The 18,555-nt window shown below is 41.9% G+C and overlaps 1 protein-coding gene across 3 annotated transcripts in view; it reads right to left on the bottom strand.

Moving 5' to 3' along the window:
• Positions 1-18,555, bottom strand: part of BLNK (B cell linker) — an 81,290-nt gene that overhangs the window by 40,772 nt on the left and 21,963 nt on the right. For 2 of the 3 annotated variants that reach the window (XM_061211377.1, XM_061168463.1), the window contains exons 2-3: positions 17,855-17,920; positions 13,586-13,635 (exon numbers count right to left, since the gene is read on the bottom strand). In XM_061211377.1, coding sequence (XP_061067360.1) covers positions 13,586-13,635; positions 17,855-17,920 — 116 coding nt within the window. Of the gene's footprint in view, positions 1-13,585; positions 13,636-17,854; positions 17,921-18,555 lie in introns of those variants that run through there. The other variant, XM_061168530.1, reaches the window with a different exon arrangement.

Genomic DNA, 18,555 nt, shown 5'->3' with positions numbered 1-18,555 from the left:
CAGATCATTCAAACAGAAAATTAATAAGGAAACACAAGCTTTAAATGACACAATAGACCAGATAGATTTAATTGATATTTATAGGACATTCCATCCAAAAACAGCAGATTACACTTTCTTCTCAAGTGCACACAGAACGTTCTCCAGGATAGGTCACATCTTGGGTCACAAATCAAGCCTCAGTAAACTTAAGAAAATTGAAATCGTATCAAGCATCTTTTCTGACCACAACACTATGAGATTAGAAATGAATTACAGGGAAAAAAACGTAAAAAACACAAACACATGGAGACTAAACAATATGCTACTAAATAACCAAGAGATCACTGAAGAAATCAAAGAGGAAATCAAAAACTACCTAGAGACAAATGACAATGAAAACACGACGATCCAAAACCTATGGGATGCAGCAAAAGCAGTTCTAAGAGGGAAGTTTATAGCTATACAAGCCTACCTCAAGAAACAAGAAAAATCTCAAATAAACAATCTAACCTTACACCTAAAGGAACTAGAGAAAGAAGAATAAACAAAACCCAAAGTTAGCAGAAGGAAAGAAATCATAAAGATCAGAGCAGAAATAAGTGAAATAGAAACAAAGAAAACAATAGCAAAGATCAATAAAACTAAAAGCTGGTTCTTGGAGAAGATAAACAAAATTGATAAACCATTAGCCAAACTCATCAAGAAAAAGAGGGAGAGGACTCAAATCAATAAAATTAGAAATGAAAAAGGAGAAGTTATAACAGACACTGCAGAAATACAAAGCATCCTAAGACACTACTAAAAGCAACTCTATGCCAATAAAATGGACAACCTGGAAGAAATGGACAAATTCTTAGAAAGGTATAACCTTCCAAGACTGAACCAGGAAGAAATAGAAAATATGAACAGACCAATCACAAGTAATGAAATTGAAACTGTGATTAAAAATCTTCCAACAAACAAAAGTCCAGGACCAGATGGCTTCACAGGTGAATTCTATCAAACATTTAGAGAAGAGCTAACACCCATCCTTCTCAAACTCTTCCAAAAAATTGCAGAAGGAACACTCCCAAACTCATTCTATGAGGCCACCATCACCCTGATGCCAAAACCAGACAAGGATACTACAAAAAAAGAAAATTACAGACCAATATCACTGATGAATATAGATGCAAAAATCCTCAACAAAATACTAGCAAACAGAATCCAACAACACATTAAAAGGATCATACACCATGATCAAGTGGGATTTATCCCAGAGGTGCAAGGATTCTTCAATATACGCAAATCAATCAATGTGATACACCATATTAACAAATTGAAGAATAAAAACCATATGATCATCTCAATAGATGCAGAAAAAGCTTTTGACAAAATTCAACACCCATTTATGATAAAAACTCTCCAGAAAGTGGGCATAGAGGGAGCCTACTTCAACATAATAAAGGCCATGTATGACAAACCCACAGCAAACATCATTCTCAATGGTGAAAAACTGAAAGCATTTCCTCTAAGATCAGGAACAAGACAAGGATGTCCACTCTCACCACTATTATTCAACATAGTTTTGGAAGCCCTAGCCACGGCAATCAGAGAAGAAAAAGAAATAAAAGGAATACAAATTGGAAAAGAAGAAGTAAAACTGTCACTGTTTGCAGATGACATGATACTATACATAGAGAATCCTAAAGATGCCACCAGAAAGCTACTAGAGCTAATCAATGAATTTGGTAAAGTAGCAGGACAAAAAATTAATGCACAGAAATCTCTTGCATTCCTATACACTAATGATGAAAAATCTGAAAGAGAAATTAAGGAAACACTCCCATTTACCATTGCAACAAAAAGAATAAAATACCTAGGAATAAACCTACCTAGGGAGACAAAAGACCTGTATGCAGAAAACTATAAGACACTGATGAAACAAATTAAAGATGGTACAAACAGATGGAGAGATATACCATGTTCTTGGATTGGAAGAATCAATATTGTGAAAATGACTATACTACCCAAAGCAATCTACAGATTCAATGCAATCCCTATCAAATTGCCAATGGCATTTTTTACAGAACTAGAACAAAAAATCTTAAAATTTGTATGGAGACACAAAAGACCCCGAATAGCCAAAGCAGTCTTGAGGGAAAAAAACGGAGCTGGAGGAATCAGACTCCCTGACTTCAGACTATATTACAAAGCTACAGTAATCAAGACAATATGGTACTGGCACAAAAACAGAAATACAGATCAATGGAACAGGATAGAAAGCCCAGAGATAAACCCACACACCTATGGTCAACTAATCTATGACAAAGGAGGCAAAGATATACAATGGAGAAAAGACAGCCTCTTCAATAAATGGTGCTGGGAAAACTGGACAGCTACATGTAAAAGAATGAAATTAGAACACTCCCTAACACCATACACAAAAATAAACTCAAAATGGATTAGAGACCTAAATGTAAGACTGGACACTATAAAACTCTTAGAGGAAAACATAGGAAGAACACTCTTTGACATAAATCACAGCAAGATCATTTTTGATCCACCTCCTAGAGAAATGGAAATTAAAACAAAAATAAACAAATGGGACCTAATGAAACTTCAAAGCTTTTGCACAGCAAAGGAAACCATAAACAAGACAAAAAGACAACCCTCAGAATGGGAGAAAATATTTGCAAATGAATCATCAGACAAATGATTAGTCTCCAAAATATATAAACAGGTCATGTAGCTCAATATTAGAAAAACAAACAACCCAATCCAAAATTGGGCAGAAGACCTAAATAGACATTTCTCCAAAGAAGACATCCAGATGGCCAAGAAGCACATGGAAAGCTGCTCAACATCACTAATTATTAGAGAAATGCAAATCAAAACTACAGTGAGGTATCACCTCACACCAGTTAGAATGGGCATCATCAGAAAATCTACAAACAACAAATGCTGGAGAGGGTGTGGAGAAAAGGGAACCCTCTTGCACTTTTGGTGGGAATGTAAATTGATACAGTCACTATGGAGAACTGTATGGAGGTTCCTTAAAGAAGTAAAAATAGAAATACCGTATGACCCAGCAATCCCACTACTGGGCATATACCCAGTGAAAACCATAATTCAAAAAGACACATGCACCCCAATGTTCATTGCAGCACTGTTTACAATAGCCAGGTCATGGAAGCAACCTAAATGCCTATCGACAGACAAATGGATAAAGAAGTTGTGGTACATATATACAATGGAATATTTCTCAGCCATAAAAAGGAACGAAATTGGGTCATTTGTAGAGATGTGGATGGGTCTAGAGACTCTCATACACAGTGAAGTAAGTCAGAAAGAGAAAAACAAGTATCATGTATTAACGCATATATGTGGAACCTAGAAAATGGTACAGATGAACCGGTTTGCAGAGCAGAAATTGAGACACAGATGTAGAGAACAAATGTATGGGCACCAAGGGGGAAAGCGGAGTGGGGTGGGGGTGGTGATGTGATGAATTGGGAGATTGGGATTGACATGTATACACTGATGTGTGTAAAATGGTTGACTAATAAGAAAAAAAATTTTTTTAAATAAATAAATAAAATAAAGTAAAATAAAGTCAGTTCTCAACGTATTAAGAAAAGTCTCACTGGGGCAGAGAAATGGTGCATCTGACCCTTATATGTCTTTGTCAAGGGACATTTTTGGGACCTGGGAGTAGCAATCCATACTGTGCTGCTTCCAAGGATTTCTTTGAATCAATATGTGGATGGTGTAATAGGAAGAACACTGGACAGGGAGTCAGATAGACCTCAATCCTCATCCAGGATCTGTTTCTAACTAGTTGGAGAGCAGGCAAGAATATCTAACATCTCTGGGCCTCAATTTTCCAGATCTATAAAATAAAATTCCAGATCTCTAAAAGGGAGTAACTTCTATGATTCTCTCTGGCTCAAATGTTGACTTTCTTATAAAAAAAAAATTTTTCTGGTGCTTTACTACATGCCAGGCAATATTATCAGAGCTTTGTACTCACTTAGCTCTCTCAAAAATCTTATGAGGAAACTGAGGACTAGAGAAAATAAATCATTTGCCGCAGGTCATATAGTAAATGGTAAAACCAAGGGTTGAGCCCTGGAGGTTGATTGACGTCCAAGTGCATGCTCTGAACCCCAGCGCCACGCTGCCTCATTGTCCTTGGGCTCCAGGGTGCAGGCACTGTCTTAGGCTCCACAGGGGGTATAAAAATGGATGTGACAGGTCTTAAGTAGCTTATGATCTTGAAGAATAAAATAGGTCTGGATTATGACAGTCAAGGAGACTATTAGACCCCTTTCCCTCCAAAACACGTTTAGAGTATGAGAAGCTTAGCATCAATCCCATCACATAAACTGACCTTAGAATCTAAATACAATTCACTCAACGAGACACAGGTTCAGATGGCAGAGTGGCTCTGATGACTGCACCATAGAGCGTCCCATCTTCCCTCCCACCCCACTGAGCAGCCATGGCTAGAAGGCCTGGTTGATGGTCCCTGAATCCCCCAGAACCTCAGTGGAAACTTTTCTTGCTATTTCTATCCCCTGCCACAGCAGACCACTGACTCCAGATCCAGGCGGAGTCCACAGAGGCACAAGGAAAAGAATTATGGAGCTGAAGAGGGGGCCAGGAGGAAGTCTTTGATTTTAAGCAATGGCATCAACAGCACCCTCTCTCGGGAAAAACATGATAGGCTCTAAGAAGGAGCTTCATTCTACAAGTCAAACGTGAGTCAAACTTTGACATTAACAGAAAATAATTCTTGTGAAATTATTCTCTGGGTTGTCTTATACCAAATTATAGTGTATTCTGATCATTAGGTTTGCCAAGAAACTCTAGAAGAATAGGTGAATAAGTCCTCTTCCCAATATGCCAATACTGGAACAGTGGGGGAATAAATTTCTAATACCTTAAGTTTGGGGATAACTGAAGGTCAAAACATAAGGCAGCAAGATGTTTTTGTTTCAATCATTTACAATAGAAACCTTTATAAAATGCTTTTATAAGACACACTTCCCTGCCTTGGTTCACTCTTTTTCTCAGTCAGGCAGGGTCCACTTTCTGATTAGCTACTGGTGAAAGCAGTTGCAGCCATCGTCTAACTAGTTTTCCTGTCTCCACTATCTTTCCTCTTCAATTCATCCTTCCGACCGTTTCTGGTTATTTTCTTAAAATAAAAGTTGGATCATGCTGTTCCTTTCCTCAAGAATCATCAGTGGCTCCCTATGGAATAAAGTCAAGCTTCTGTATCAACACATTCAAACGCCTGAACCTGCTGGCCCTCCATCGGCTCCTCTTGCAGCCGGATCTTCCTTGTTCACTTCTAGTAATACCAGACAGCTTGTTCCTCCATCCTGCACTTTTGATAGTTCTCTGCTCTGCTCGTGCTGCTACCCCAGCCCATCTTCCTTCTTCCATGGACATCCCTGTCATCCCTCCTCCATACGGTCTTTCCCAGTCCCTCTGGTCATAACCCATCAACTTCTTCCTCTGAGCCCTCGTAGATGCTGCTGGCCCCTTGTGGCATGTACTTCATTCTGCCCTGTGCTATGACTAAGTTGTTTGTGTCTCTCTGTACTGAAAAGCAAGACCTATTTAATTTATCTTTGGGTCTGGATGGCATTTTGCATTTGTAGTCCTGCACTAATAAAAGCATAAACTGATAAATGTGTTGAATGGGTGACAATGAGGATAATAATAATAGATTCCATCATTGAATACCTCCTATGCGCTGGGTGCTAGGGGAAGTGTTATAAGTGTATTGCTTCATTTATCCTCAAAACAGTGCTATGTGGTAGGTGCCATTATTATCTCTGTTTTACAATTGAGGAAACTGGGGCTAAGGCACATGTGTCTGAGGCACATGGCTGGTGAGTATGGGGGCTGGATTGGAGGCCAGGCTGTGTTGGTTCCTGCAGCTGAAATCTCAGGTGAACCGCCTGGCCCTCCACTGAGCATTCAGATAAAACAAAGGAGAAACAAGCATGGCCCAATCCAGGCACTGTGGCTCATCGAGGCAGAAAAGAGAGAAAAGCATCATGTGGTTGAGGTTATTTGATTGGCCACCCACCCTCCCCCAGCCACATCCATCTTCTGGTCCCACAGGCAGCTCACTGCGTCACACTCATAAAGTCACAACCTAGCAAGCCACTGCCCAGAGCGAAAAACGTAACCATCCAAAGTATTAGATCCAAGTAGTGGGTGGTTTTCCAGCATCTCAGGGAGCCTCCCAAAGTGTGTGGGTAGTGGTTTTAGAACCAAGCTCCCTGGGTTCAAAACCTGGCTCTGCTCTTTACCACCTGCTTGGCAATGGACCAGTGCTTTAATTGTTTAAAGCTCAGTTTCCTTGCCTGTAAAACAAGGATAAGAATAGTGCCTGCCTCATGTTTTTATGAGAGTCAAATAATGTAATACATGTGAAATGCTTTGCAAAGCCTGACACCCATTAAGTACTGTGTTAATGTTATTCACTGTTATCTTAATAAACCCTCAAAACGATACCAATTCTACTTCACTCTAATGGTAACCACGCAGTATGGCTACCACAAAGAGTGGATCCAAGAAAGCCTCTAATGTAGTGAATAAAATTTTCAGGAGGGTAAGTTCAAGTTGAATATGGGCCAGGTGGTGTGGGATTGCAGGCCCCTGCCAAGGAGCTGAGTTGCTGGTTGGGCCTCCTTGTCAGGGAAAGCCTCTTCTGTTGTGCTGTGTACCTGGTTTGGGGTTTATCCTCTATTTACTGTGTCATGATCCCATGCTACACATCCTTCCCTTGCCGGGCCCAGGCTTTGCGATTCCTGTGGCCCTCCTACGCCCAAGGGCATAGCACCTGGCACTATGCGACATGTGAGAATGGCCAGGATGGCTCCATCTCAGCATCTGCTCCAGGCCAAGAAATGCAGGATTTTGAGCTTGGGCCCTGGGGTCGGGCTGCCTTGCTCAAAATCCTGATTCTGTTATTTTCTAGCAGTGTGACCTTAGGCAACCTGTTAACCTCTGGGCCTCAGTCTTCTCATCACTAAAATGGACATTATTTTTAGCACCTGTATCATAGGATTTTGAGAGAATGAAAATGAAATAGCACATGGAAAGTACTTAGAAGAGTACCTTACATAGTGTAAGGGCCCAGTGAATGATGATTATTACTATTAATTTACTTTCCCTGTAATTCTCACAGTAACCTGAAGGATAGACATTCTTATCTCCAGGTAAGGAATCTGAGGCTCGGGGAAGTTACAAAACTTTTCTAGGTTCAGTGCTTAGGGGACAAAGCCAGGATTCCAACCCAGGCCTAAAGGACCTCAAAGGCCAAGATCTTCTCACCAAGCCAGCCTCTACAATGGAAATAAAAGACCTAGAGTCTAGAGAAACAATCATGTATCAGAGTGAGGATGATCCAGGGTGGTATAAAATTTCCTGGTGAATGTCCCAGGACCTGATCATAATGCCAGGTGCTGGGAGAGTTTGGAGAAGGGTGCACTGAGTGAGGGCTGAGAGGTTACACAAGGCTGTGTGCCAAAGGTGGGACTGAACTGGGCCTTAAAGGACGAGCGGGGCTTGGGCAGGAGAATGACGATGAAGGAGGGTGTCCTCCTTCCACCCCCAACACAGGGGTTTTTGTATCAGTCCCAGAAGCACGGCTTAGCCAGTGGATGGAAGGGGGCATCCGTAAGGCACAGGTGCGCACTGAATGGCCGAGCTGTACTGGAAAGTCACAGTGAACTACGCCGACAGGTAAACAAAGTTCGATTTGTTGCCAGCCAAGGGGATGCTCCAGCCTCAGTGGGCACTGCAGGTTCCGGTGACAAGCTGGAGATGGGGGCGCTGACGAGCTGGTGTCTGAGTAACCCAGGTGTGAAGAGACAGAGGCTGAACCAGACTGGGGGCCTTGGGAGTGGGAAGGGATGGCTGGAAGGACAGTAAAGGACTCTGTGTTGAGAGCTTGAGGGAAAGGGTGAAGGAGAGGGTGTGAATTCAGTCTCTTGGTTGGGGGTCATCAGGAGCACCAGAGACCCTGGGCGGACCTGGTGGCCTCCCAGCCATGGGCATTGAGAGGTGCACTCCACAGCTGCGTGCAAACACACAGCCTCGCTGTGGCCCTGATTCCACTCTAGAAGCAGTGCTCTCGGCCACTGGGCCCTGGGCATTTCCCTTCTTTGTGAGCTGGTGGTGGAATGCAGGAAACCAGTGGGAAGACTTGCGGCAGGATGCAGGAAGCAAAGAAGGAAGGAGGGTAGTCTAGCTGTGCTGGTGGGACAGACACAGGGAAGGAACCGAAAGCAGAACCACAGAGGCTGCAGGGGAGGCAGTGAGCTGACAGTCCCACTAGGTACACCCGAGAGGAGAAAGAGATGTGACTTAGCATGGGGAGCTGAGGCCAAAGCCAGATCCAGGCAGGCTAGGAGAGGTGATTCGCGTCTAAATACTTAACATCTTAGAAATTCCGTCTGTCTGTATGTTCATTCATCCTTCACAGGGCCCTGTTGATGGGTGTGGGTGTGCAGAAATGGGGGACACAGTCCTGGCTTAGTCATCAGCTGGCTGTATGACCTGGGGCAGTCACTGTACCTCTCTGGTCTCCAGTTATCCCTAACATGAGAAGCTTGAACTGGGTGATCCTTCAGGACTTTCTAGGTTTTAAAATACCTTTGAGTCCAAGTTTCATTCTTCTAGTCTTAGTTCCATGAGGCAGCACTGGTGTTGAATACAGCTCTCCCTATGCTCAGCTTTGCTGGTACCACCAGTTAGAGGGTAACCAGGGAGACAAAAAATCAAATGAATGCTGGCTTCACTAAGGACACCAGGAAAGGGGTAAAAGCAGGTTATATTTCACTCTTTTGTAGACACAGGGTTGTTATGCATAGTCTGTGCTTCTGTGGTGGGCATTTAGCCAGCAATCCCTGTCTAAGTATCTTTCTTTGCCCTGAGGTCTCCCCGCTTTATCATTGCTCCATCTCTTCCCCGAATGTTATCAGTGGTGGGAGGAGAAGGTGGACCTCCTGGGGACATGACAACAGCCCCTGGATGTCAGGGCCCTAGGGTACAAGGAGAGAGGCCTTGTTCAAACCTCTCAGGGACTTGCAGAGTGACCAGTGGGGCTTCTGCAGTGCCCCCAGAAGACTCTGGGGGCACCACGACTGGTCTCCCCTCCCCACCCTCCCTCTCCAGCCAGACCTTAGACTCAAAGATAGAGGAGGCTGCTCAACTCTGAAGGTTCAACAAGCAGGTGTCAATGTCAGAGGCTCTGGGGCTTTCAGAACAGTAAATAAGAAATGCCTCAGAAAAGTGTAGTCATCCCAGCTTGGGTCACAGGGAGGAAAAATGGAATGGAAGCCTGGGGTGGGTCTTCTTTTTAGTGGCTGCAGTAACCTTGGACAGGTTGCGTAATGTTCCTGAAACACATTTTCCTCATTTGTGAAACCGAGATAGTCATTTCTATATAATGTGCTAATGGGAGATTAAATGAGCTAATGTCTGTAAAGAGCTTAGCATAATGCCCAGGACAGAGTAAACACCCAATGTGTTTTGGATATCTTCCCTTCCCACAACAATGCCAGCTGCGCAGGAGTAATACAGTTTGCTCAGTGGGCCGTGAGCGCCCTGCCAGCAATGTTCCCTCCTCAGAGACCAAGTAGGGTTGTGAGGTCTGAAGTGAAAGCAACAGGCTGCACACTGGCCTGACCTGCATCTGTAGGAGGTCCAGGCCTCCAGTCTTTGTATAATTCAAGCTTTGTCCTTACACACTCCACTAGAGGGACTGTGGTTACTCTTTTGCTGACCTCTGGGGGGCTCTGGCCCTTTCTATCCTCTGCTCTCTGAAGGTCAGCATCACCAAGGTCAACACACTCTCCAGCTTGGCTTAAAGGGTTTGGGAAGCAATTTGCTTCCGGAACTGGAAAGAGGACATAATTCCAGCATCCAGCTGAAACAGGTGGGGCTGTTTCAGAAGACTTGGGTGGATCAAATCTGCACAGACCTCCAGGGAGCACTTGATAGGCTTCCTGGGCTCAGGAGGTCTGGTGGGCTAAGGTCTCCAAGCACTGGGGCCTCCAAGGTCCTTGAAGATGCCATGGGTTCAGGAGGAACTGTCAGGGTTGGTTTCTGAGGTCCCAGGCTTGCAGCTGTGCAGGGACCCCAAGGCTCAGGGAAAGTAGCTGGAAATGCTCCTGGGACATGAGTTGGGGGGGGCGGGCAGGGAGTGGCAAATGGGGTACTAACTGCAGGTGATGATGGTGGTTTTGCCAAAAGGACCTTTTCCAGGGATTGAGTGTAAGAGCAGGGAGATTAGGCAAGGCCGTATTGGTCTGGTGAAACAATAGGATGAATTTTAGAGATTCTGGAACTTCAATAGATTTGTCTTTCAGTTCAGGAGAATCAATAAGGACAGAGTTGGTGGTTTATAGGAGGGTTTCTCAAATTTAATATACATTCAAATCCTCTGGAGTTCTTCTTAAAATGCAATTCTGATCCAGTAGTTCTAGGGTGGAGCAGAGATTTTGCATTTCTAACAAGCTCCCAGGTGATGCTGTTGCTGCCAGGCTAGGAATTACACTTTGAGTAGCAAAGACTTAGAAGACCTGACTGGGCCAGGTTTCTGTGTTCCAAGAGAGATTAAGTACAAATGTACTGATATCAAGACTATTTGGGGGGTTTCAGGGAAGAGAGCAGGTGTCTGAGGTCAAGAAAGGGAACACTTCTGAGCGTCAAGGAGATTGGAAGAGGCTAAGTTCTAAAGCCAGGGAAGGTTAGGAGAGACTTGCTTCATCACTGGGCCCTGGGCTCCCAGGACTTGTGTTTCTGCCAGAGTGTTGAGTATTTGCTTTGGCGGGAACCTAACAGATCTTTTGGTTCAGTCCTGCATGATCTAGATAAGGAGAAAAGAGTGAGTTGTCCAAAGTTACACAGCCATTTAGTGGCTAGGCATTGAAGGACCTTGTATGCAGGCTCGGTAGTTTGCAGTTCTTCTTGTTGATGATGTAGAGCCATGAAAATATTTAAGCAAAGGTATTTCAGAACAATTCTCTGGTGGAGGTTGAGAGGACCCCATGGAATTAGGAATTAAGGAGACTACTTAGAGGCTTTTGTTCTAGGACAAGCAAGAGATGACCAGGGTCTGAGCTGTAGCCATGTAAATAGAGAGGGGCAAAAATATTTGAGAGACACTTAAAAGAGAGCATGAATAGGATTTAGAGATTAATTTTTTTTGTAGAGGTTGAAGGAAGAGGAGGAATCAAGGATGATCTCCAGTGTGTGTGGATTAGGCAAAAGGGTGAATAAATCATGAATGCTCCCTGTCTTCTGCCCTAGTAAAAAGTAGAGGAAAAGAAGGGGCCTGGGTGAGGGGATGAGCAAGGAGACAGTTGACTATGAGGAGACCATCAGGAGACATCCATCCTGAAGTCAGATAGATCGAATTGCCTCTGAGCTCCTAATGTTTGTGTCCAGCATCTCCAGTGCTGTTGGGTCATCTACAGAGTGACAAATATTCCTGCTAATTCCCCAGGATTCAAATTGAATGTCACCGTCTCAGAGAGACCTTCCCTGACTGCTTAAGTTTTTCCCCTACCCTATACTGATTCCCTATCACTGCATCTGCCATGTTCCTTCACAGCAGTTACCATGTTTGGTAATTTGTATTTACTTGTTTGTGTTCTGATTTATTATGTGACTCCTCACTAGTCATTAGGCACTTTAAGGTTGAAGACTATATTTTGTTCCTTATTATATATCTAGCACAGTGAGTGTCAAACAGGACACTCGTGTAATATTTGTTGAGTGAATCAAAAACTGTGTGGTATGGCTGAAGCACCTGGAGATGTTTATTCTAGAGAAGAAGCCATTCGAATGACCTCACTTCTTAATTCTATCCTTGAAGTTGCACAGAACAACTCTGTTTCCCCTTTTTTAATATTTAAAAACTTGTACTGTGTGGCCACCTGGAGAGACTTAGGAAGCCACAAGAAATGGACCTCATCTTCATCCCTCCAGGGCTGTCTCTCCCTGACTGGACCAGACAGGCTTGGGAGGTCATCACAGGAGGTGTCCAAGTGGAAAGTGGGCCTTGTGTGTGGTGCATGGTGGGGGGGGGGTATCTTTAAGCATTGGATTGGATGTTAGATTATATGACCTCTGGGGTCCCTTTTAAACCTGAGACTCCATGAGTCCATATTTTCCCATCAAACCTTTGGGTACCTAACAGGTTCAGTCTGCTTTGATTTCTTTTCTTTTTTAGAACTTGGAGGGGAAAATGTATTTGTTCTCTTTAACTTTTCTTTTCTTTTTTGGCTGCACCACTAGGCTTGTGGAATATTAGTTCCCCAACCAGGGATTGAACCCCGGCCCTCCACCAGGGAATTCCCTCATTTGCTTTTGATTAAGTAGCTTTTAGACAAGATTGGGTGTGTTCAGGGTGGTATGGCCATAGACAAATTAGGTAGATTTTAAAAGTCAGGACAGGGTGTTTATTCTTTAGCTCCAAATTGTAAAGGAATCCCCTAATCAACTGTCTAGGCTTGCTGACTGATTGGCAATGTGAGGTCAATAAATACTGTGTGACCTAGTGAGTTCTGGAAAGTGACCAATGGGTCAGTGACCAGACTTGGTATGCTGGTCAGCATTTCTGAGTGTGATAAGATTTCATCAGTGCCCAAGGGGAACTCAACTACCTGATTTAATGCTATCTTGATCAGTGGCAGAAAAAAATAAAATAAAATAGTAATCATCCTTTAAGGTTGTGATTTGGTTTTAGCTGTTGCCCTATAGAGGAAGAGTCTTCATCAATGTCTGTAGCTTTGTGGTTTTCACTGAGGGCTGTATAGATCTGTCCATATCCAGGACATCTTTATATTTAAGCCAGTAGAAAGAGATTTTAGACCTATCCTCCCAATGCATCTGTTCTAGAAAAGGAAAGTGTGGTGGATAGTTTACTTAGCTTACTGCTGCCATAAACACTACCAATCTCAAGACTAACTCCTCTTCCCTGACAAAGTTGATCCTAGGTGGAATGGGGTTGCAGGGCTAAAACTTGGAGAGCACTGAGTAACTATGTGCTTTCAGTAATTTATTCCACACCCCTCCCCCCCACCTCACTGACCCTCAAGTATCTATTTTAACAATTCTTTGTCTAGGAAGCCTTCCATTCCCCACTTCCTGCACATTCTCCACCTCAGATTAGATTAGGTACTGTTGCTATGTACTTCCATAGAACTTTGTGTTTCCCCATCACGCTGAATTGTAATTGCTTTTAATATCATTTATCTTCCCTTCTAGGCTATAAATTCTGTGAATATGGAGACCAGATCTATTTTATTTTCACTGTATTTCTACTAAAACCTTGTATGTGCCTGGCATATGGAAGTTGCCTAGTACTTATTTGATAAATAGGTGAGTGGATGGATGGATAGATGGATGGATGGATTGAAGGACTACTACCTCCCCACTACAGTCAAATGCCTAATAGATTTGGTCATTCTTAAAATTAGGATGGACTCCTTTTGTTTTCAAATGAGTAGAACAGTGTTCCCTTTTCAAGAAGTAACTGTGAACATTAGATTAGTCAAGAGTCCAAGTATCTTAGAAATACTCTTACCTGAGGCATAGTCCCTTTGCGGAACACTTGGAGGTGCTTTGACTTTCAGCCTGTAAATAGCAAATTAGACAACTGGTCAGTGAGTAGGACAACTGTTGTCAAGGTCCATGATATAAGCATGTTTAGAGATAATGGATAGATAACTAATAGAATAATAGCTTCTTTTGGACTCATCACATTGAAAGACTAAACGTACTGTAAACGTAGCGAAGCCATTAGTCAGCGGTTTCCCACCTCTCCCCATCTCCCCAGTGTGGCTGTGACTCGACAAAAGTGAAGTTGGGAGGTGAAAGGGCTCCGAGAGGCCAGAATACATGTAAGCGCTGAGCTCAGAGGTTCAAGGAAGGTAAATGTTGATTGGTTGACAGGAAGGGAGGAGAAGATGAACTCTATTTTAACAAATAATTTAATAAACGCTTTAAATAATAGTAAAAAATTAGCTATAATCAACAGTTTAGCTGTAGGTTGGACTGAAATTATTTTTGTACTATTGAAAAAATGCCAAATAAGTGAGCAGTGAGTGTCTCCAGGTTGGGGATTGTGATATTTAGATTAGAAGTTGAACTGTTTCAAGCACTCTCAAAACTGCTATCTTTATGCACATATAAAATGTTCTGAATATTCACAATGCTTCCCCACTCATTAAAAGGAGAAAACTAAAATTACATTTCAAAAATGTATCCCCGTTTTTAGGCTTTTTACAAGTTCTGACAACACTTTCTCTCTCATTATTTGAAATGTGTAAGGTTTATAGTAAATTATTATTTTTAATAATAGTTACCCATTTTACTTAAGAATGATTTGCTTAGTGAAATTTAAAATATATATAAATAAACCTATATAAAACCCAGTAGCCTTCATATACTAAAATGTCACATCTCTTTATATAAGCAGTGTATAAGGTAACCATTACATACAAAACATATTTCATTTTTGGGAAAAAAAGTGGTACAGAAAATCATGTTTGATTACAAAAAACAAACCTTATAAACCAGAATTGTAATGTTGCAAAAATCACAATATTTATATTTGTCTAGAAATTCTGCTTTTTGTTTCCCCAAAGGCTCTCCTGTTTATTATTTCATTTAATTCTCAGCAAGCCAGCAGGGTGAGCTGGGAAGACATTGTCATTAGACCTATGATGAGGTCCAGAGAGAGATTGTCCAAGGTGCTGAAGGGAAGAAAAACAAAAACAAAAGTGTATCTGGTGCCAGATCTGTTCATGGAACAGTAAGATTTCAAAAAACACAAACCAGCTCTTACTTGTTATTGCCTTCCTTTCAAAAAAGAAAAGAAAAGGTATTTTAATACCCCCAAATGTGTGAAGGTCATCATCTCAGAATAAAGGACAGATTCAAGAGATTACCGTTGGTCACTGAACACCGACCAAGAATAAGAGGTGTGGTTTGGGCCTCACTGAGCAGCCAGCAGCTGCATGCCAACCCCCAACACTTCAAGGTCCTTATTTTCTCATTTGGCCATGAACCAGTGACAACTCTGTTATGCTCTTCTGTTAGGAAACCAGTGTGCTCAACTGTGCTTCCTCCTTTCAAGGTGGCACCTGTTGCTTGGTTACGAGTGAGAGCTTAACTTCGGGGCACTTAGACCCAAAGGGCCATTGACTTCACCCAGGGTAATTACTGTGGCAGCCATATTTTCCAAGCTGAGAAGAAAACATGGTTTGTCAAGTAAAAGTGCATTTAGGGATAATGGGCAGAATGAAGTAGAAATTATATGGAAAAATTTGAGCTCCATGGCTTCTGTTAAGTATGACTGGCCATGGAATAAAGAGACATTTTATACAAAGACTTCATATTATTGAGAGAATTGGTGTATTGTAAAATTGGCAACTGTGGGATAATTAATCTAGAATTGCTAGTAATTAAAACAATGACTGGCAGGGTTCTCTCATTTCAATGAGATTCTATATATATCAGAAATAAGAAATGAAAATAATCACACACCTCTCCCCATCATAGGACAGAACACGAAGACAAATTCTTCTCCCGTATGAGATGACCACTGCCCCACAAGCAGAAGACCATTTTAACTATTTTATGATGATCAGTTATATATATTGAAACTCGTTTACATTTTATAGCCTAAAAACACCACAAAAAGTGATTTCTTTTTTTTTTTTTAATTTTATTTATTTTTTGGCTGCATTGGGTCTTCATTGCTGCGTGCGGGCTTTCTCTAGTTGTGGCGAACGGGGGCCACTCTTCATTGCGGTGCGCAGGCTTCAGTAATTGCAACACACGGGCTTCAGTAGTTGCAGCGCGTGGGCTCAGTAGCTGCAGCATGCAGGCTCTAGGGCACAGGCTCTGTAGTTGTGGCGCACGGGCTTAGTTGCTCCGCGGCATGTGGGATCTTCCCAGATCAGGGCTCGAACTCGTGTCCCCTTCATTGGCAGGCAGATTCTCAACCACTGCTCCACTAGGGAAGTCCCTAATTTCTTACCCTTAAGTTTAGCAAAGACCCCAAAAAAAAAAAAAAAAAAGATACTCTGTTCTGAAGGCACAAGTAAATGAACTTTTATCCACTATTGGTGGTACAAAATTTTTGGACAGCAATTTGGTAATATCAAACAAAATTTCAAGGGCACAAATCCTTCTACCCAGAAACTAGAAATTTCAGTTCAGGAATTTAGCTTTCTGGTACATTCAAAGTCTGCAAAGGATATTTATTGAAGTATTATTTGTGACAGGTAAACTAAAAGAAATGGCCACAAAATTTTGACAGATATTATCAAATTGGCCTCCAAAATGTACGTTTAAACTCCTACTCCCACTTTAAAAAATGTCCACCAATATGTAACTGGTTAAATGAATGATAATACATTTATAGTAGACTATTAATTATCTGTTTAAAAGGTATATGGTGGGCTTCCCTGGTGGCACAGTGGTTGAGAATCTGCCTGCCAATGCAGGGGACACGGGTTCAAGCTCTGGTCCGGAAAGATCCCACGTGCCGCGGAGCAACTAAGCCCGTGCGCCACGACTACTGAGCCTGCGCTCTAGAGCCCACGAGCCACAGCTCTTGAGTCCGCATGCCACAACTACTGATAGCCCAGGCGCCTAGAGCCCGTGCTCCACAACAAGAGAAGCCACCGCAATGAGAAGCCCACGCACCGCAACGAAGAGTAGCCCCGCTCGCCGTAACTAGAGAAAGCCCGCGCGCAGCATGAAGGCCTAACGCAGCCAAAAAATAAATAAATAAATAAACTTTAAAAAAAGGTATATCGTTATTTTTACATACTAACAAAGAAAGATGTCCGTGATTTAGCATTAATTAAAACCAACAAAGCAAGTTGGTAGAATGTGTATGTGGTATGATGCCACTCATGATGAAAATGTATGTACGTACAGGTATGGACTATATCTATGTCAATGTGTGTATGTGTGTGTGTAAACATACACATATAGATATATAAACCAAATTCACTCATGCTGTGTCCATTTCTGGGGAGTGGGTTAGGGTGGGGATAGGAGAAAGTGAGAGATTTTGACTTTGTACAATTCTGAACTCTTTTATTTTTTTTCCTGGTGAATCTGTATTACTTTCATCAAAACAAAAACAAAAAAACCTTAAACAAAATCTTAACAGAATACCATTTTCCCTTTCCTCTTGACTTAGATTTTGAGTGGCAAATGCTGATATGTACAACGTACAATTTCTGTTCTCTAAAAAACAAAAACAACAACAACAAAAAGAACCTAAGGGGCGTGTGTGTGTGTGTGTGTGTGTGTGTCTGTGTGTGCAGGAAGGTTTGGAATTCTAACTTGCCCTCTCCAAGTGCCAATTGAAAACACCATTTTAAGGCCATAATTGAAAAAGCAGAAATCAAAATATGGAAACAGTTATGGCATCCTAAAGAAGTCAGGCTGTGTTCTTGCAACTTCTCTTTTGTATTTCTCCAAGTGTGTCCTAGTGACCCTTAGCTAAGTGGTCAAAGAAGCTGATTGTCCTGCTTCTATAAAGGTCTCTTTTGATGTTTGCCAGGCACCTTGAATGGCATAGCTCAGCTTTCCAGCAGTGAGAGAGAAAAGCAAGGTGCCTGAGTACCACCCACTCATTCACCATGTTTCCTGAATGTGGGTCTGACCACCATGACTCTAGCCATGAGTAAGAAAGTGTCACATGCTAGAGAGGCTGCAACTCATCACTCGGGTAACAGGGAAATTTTGTGTTCTTCCACTTAGTGCAGGCTGACATAAGATGTTATTTACATAAATAAGTGCTCACATAGTGCTATGGCATCTAACTTACTTTTTGATCTTGTTCATTATTCCACCTTCATTGTTCTTGATATCATGGACCATTTTTTGAAGCTGCCTGTAAGAAATGAAATTAAACATAAAATATTAACAACTAGGTTGATTTTTTTAAAAGTCTTCTCTCCTTCCTGAGTATAAAAAAAAAAAAAGAGAAAACAACTTACCATAAACCCCCAAACAGCATGAATTATATTGTATTTCATTAAGTTGACCATTTTCTACTTGAGCAGAGGGAAGGTGTGACTGATTCTATAAGGAGTGTGGTCACTGGGCCATGCCCCCACCCGTTGAAGTCTGGGTCAGTCTCAGGCTGTAAAAGGAATTCTGATTCTCAGATATGTCTGTTCTGAGGAGACATGTGAGCTATCATAAGCCTCACTGTTTATCACTTATTGTCCTCAGAGCATCAGCATTGCAAGGATGGAGCTACCTTAAAGGACACAGTATAGACAGAAATCAGCCTCAAGTTTTTTTTTTCTTGGTTAACTTTACTAGGTAGAATCTGGAAAATTGAACAGATATCTGAAACTTCTGCAGAACAAAAAGTAACATGCACAAAATCAAAAGATAATGACATGCTGGAAGAAATATTTGCAACATATAATAATAAGAAGAACTACATGTTTTGATTAACAAAGAAATTTTACAACTCAGTAAAAAAAGCTTAAAAATGTGATAAGAAAATGAGCAAAA

This window comes from Eubalaena glacialis, chromosome 1 (genome assembly GCF_028564815.1).
Source record: "Eubalaena glacialis isolate mEubGla1 chromosome 1, mEubGla1.1.hap2.+ XY, whole genome shotgun sequence".
NCBI classification, from domain to species: Eukaryota; Metazoa; Chordata; class Mammalia; order Artiodactyla; family Balaenidae; genus Eubalaena; species Eubalaena glacialis.
Note: the sequence above shows the minus strand (reverse complement) of the source record. Positions and strands in the feature narration are given on the sequence as shown.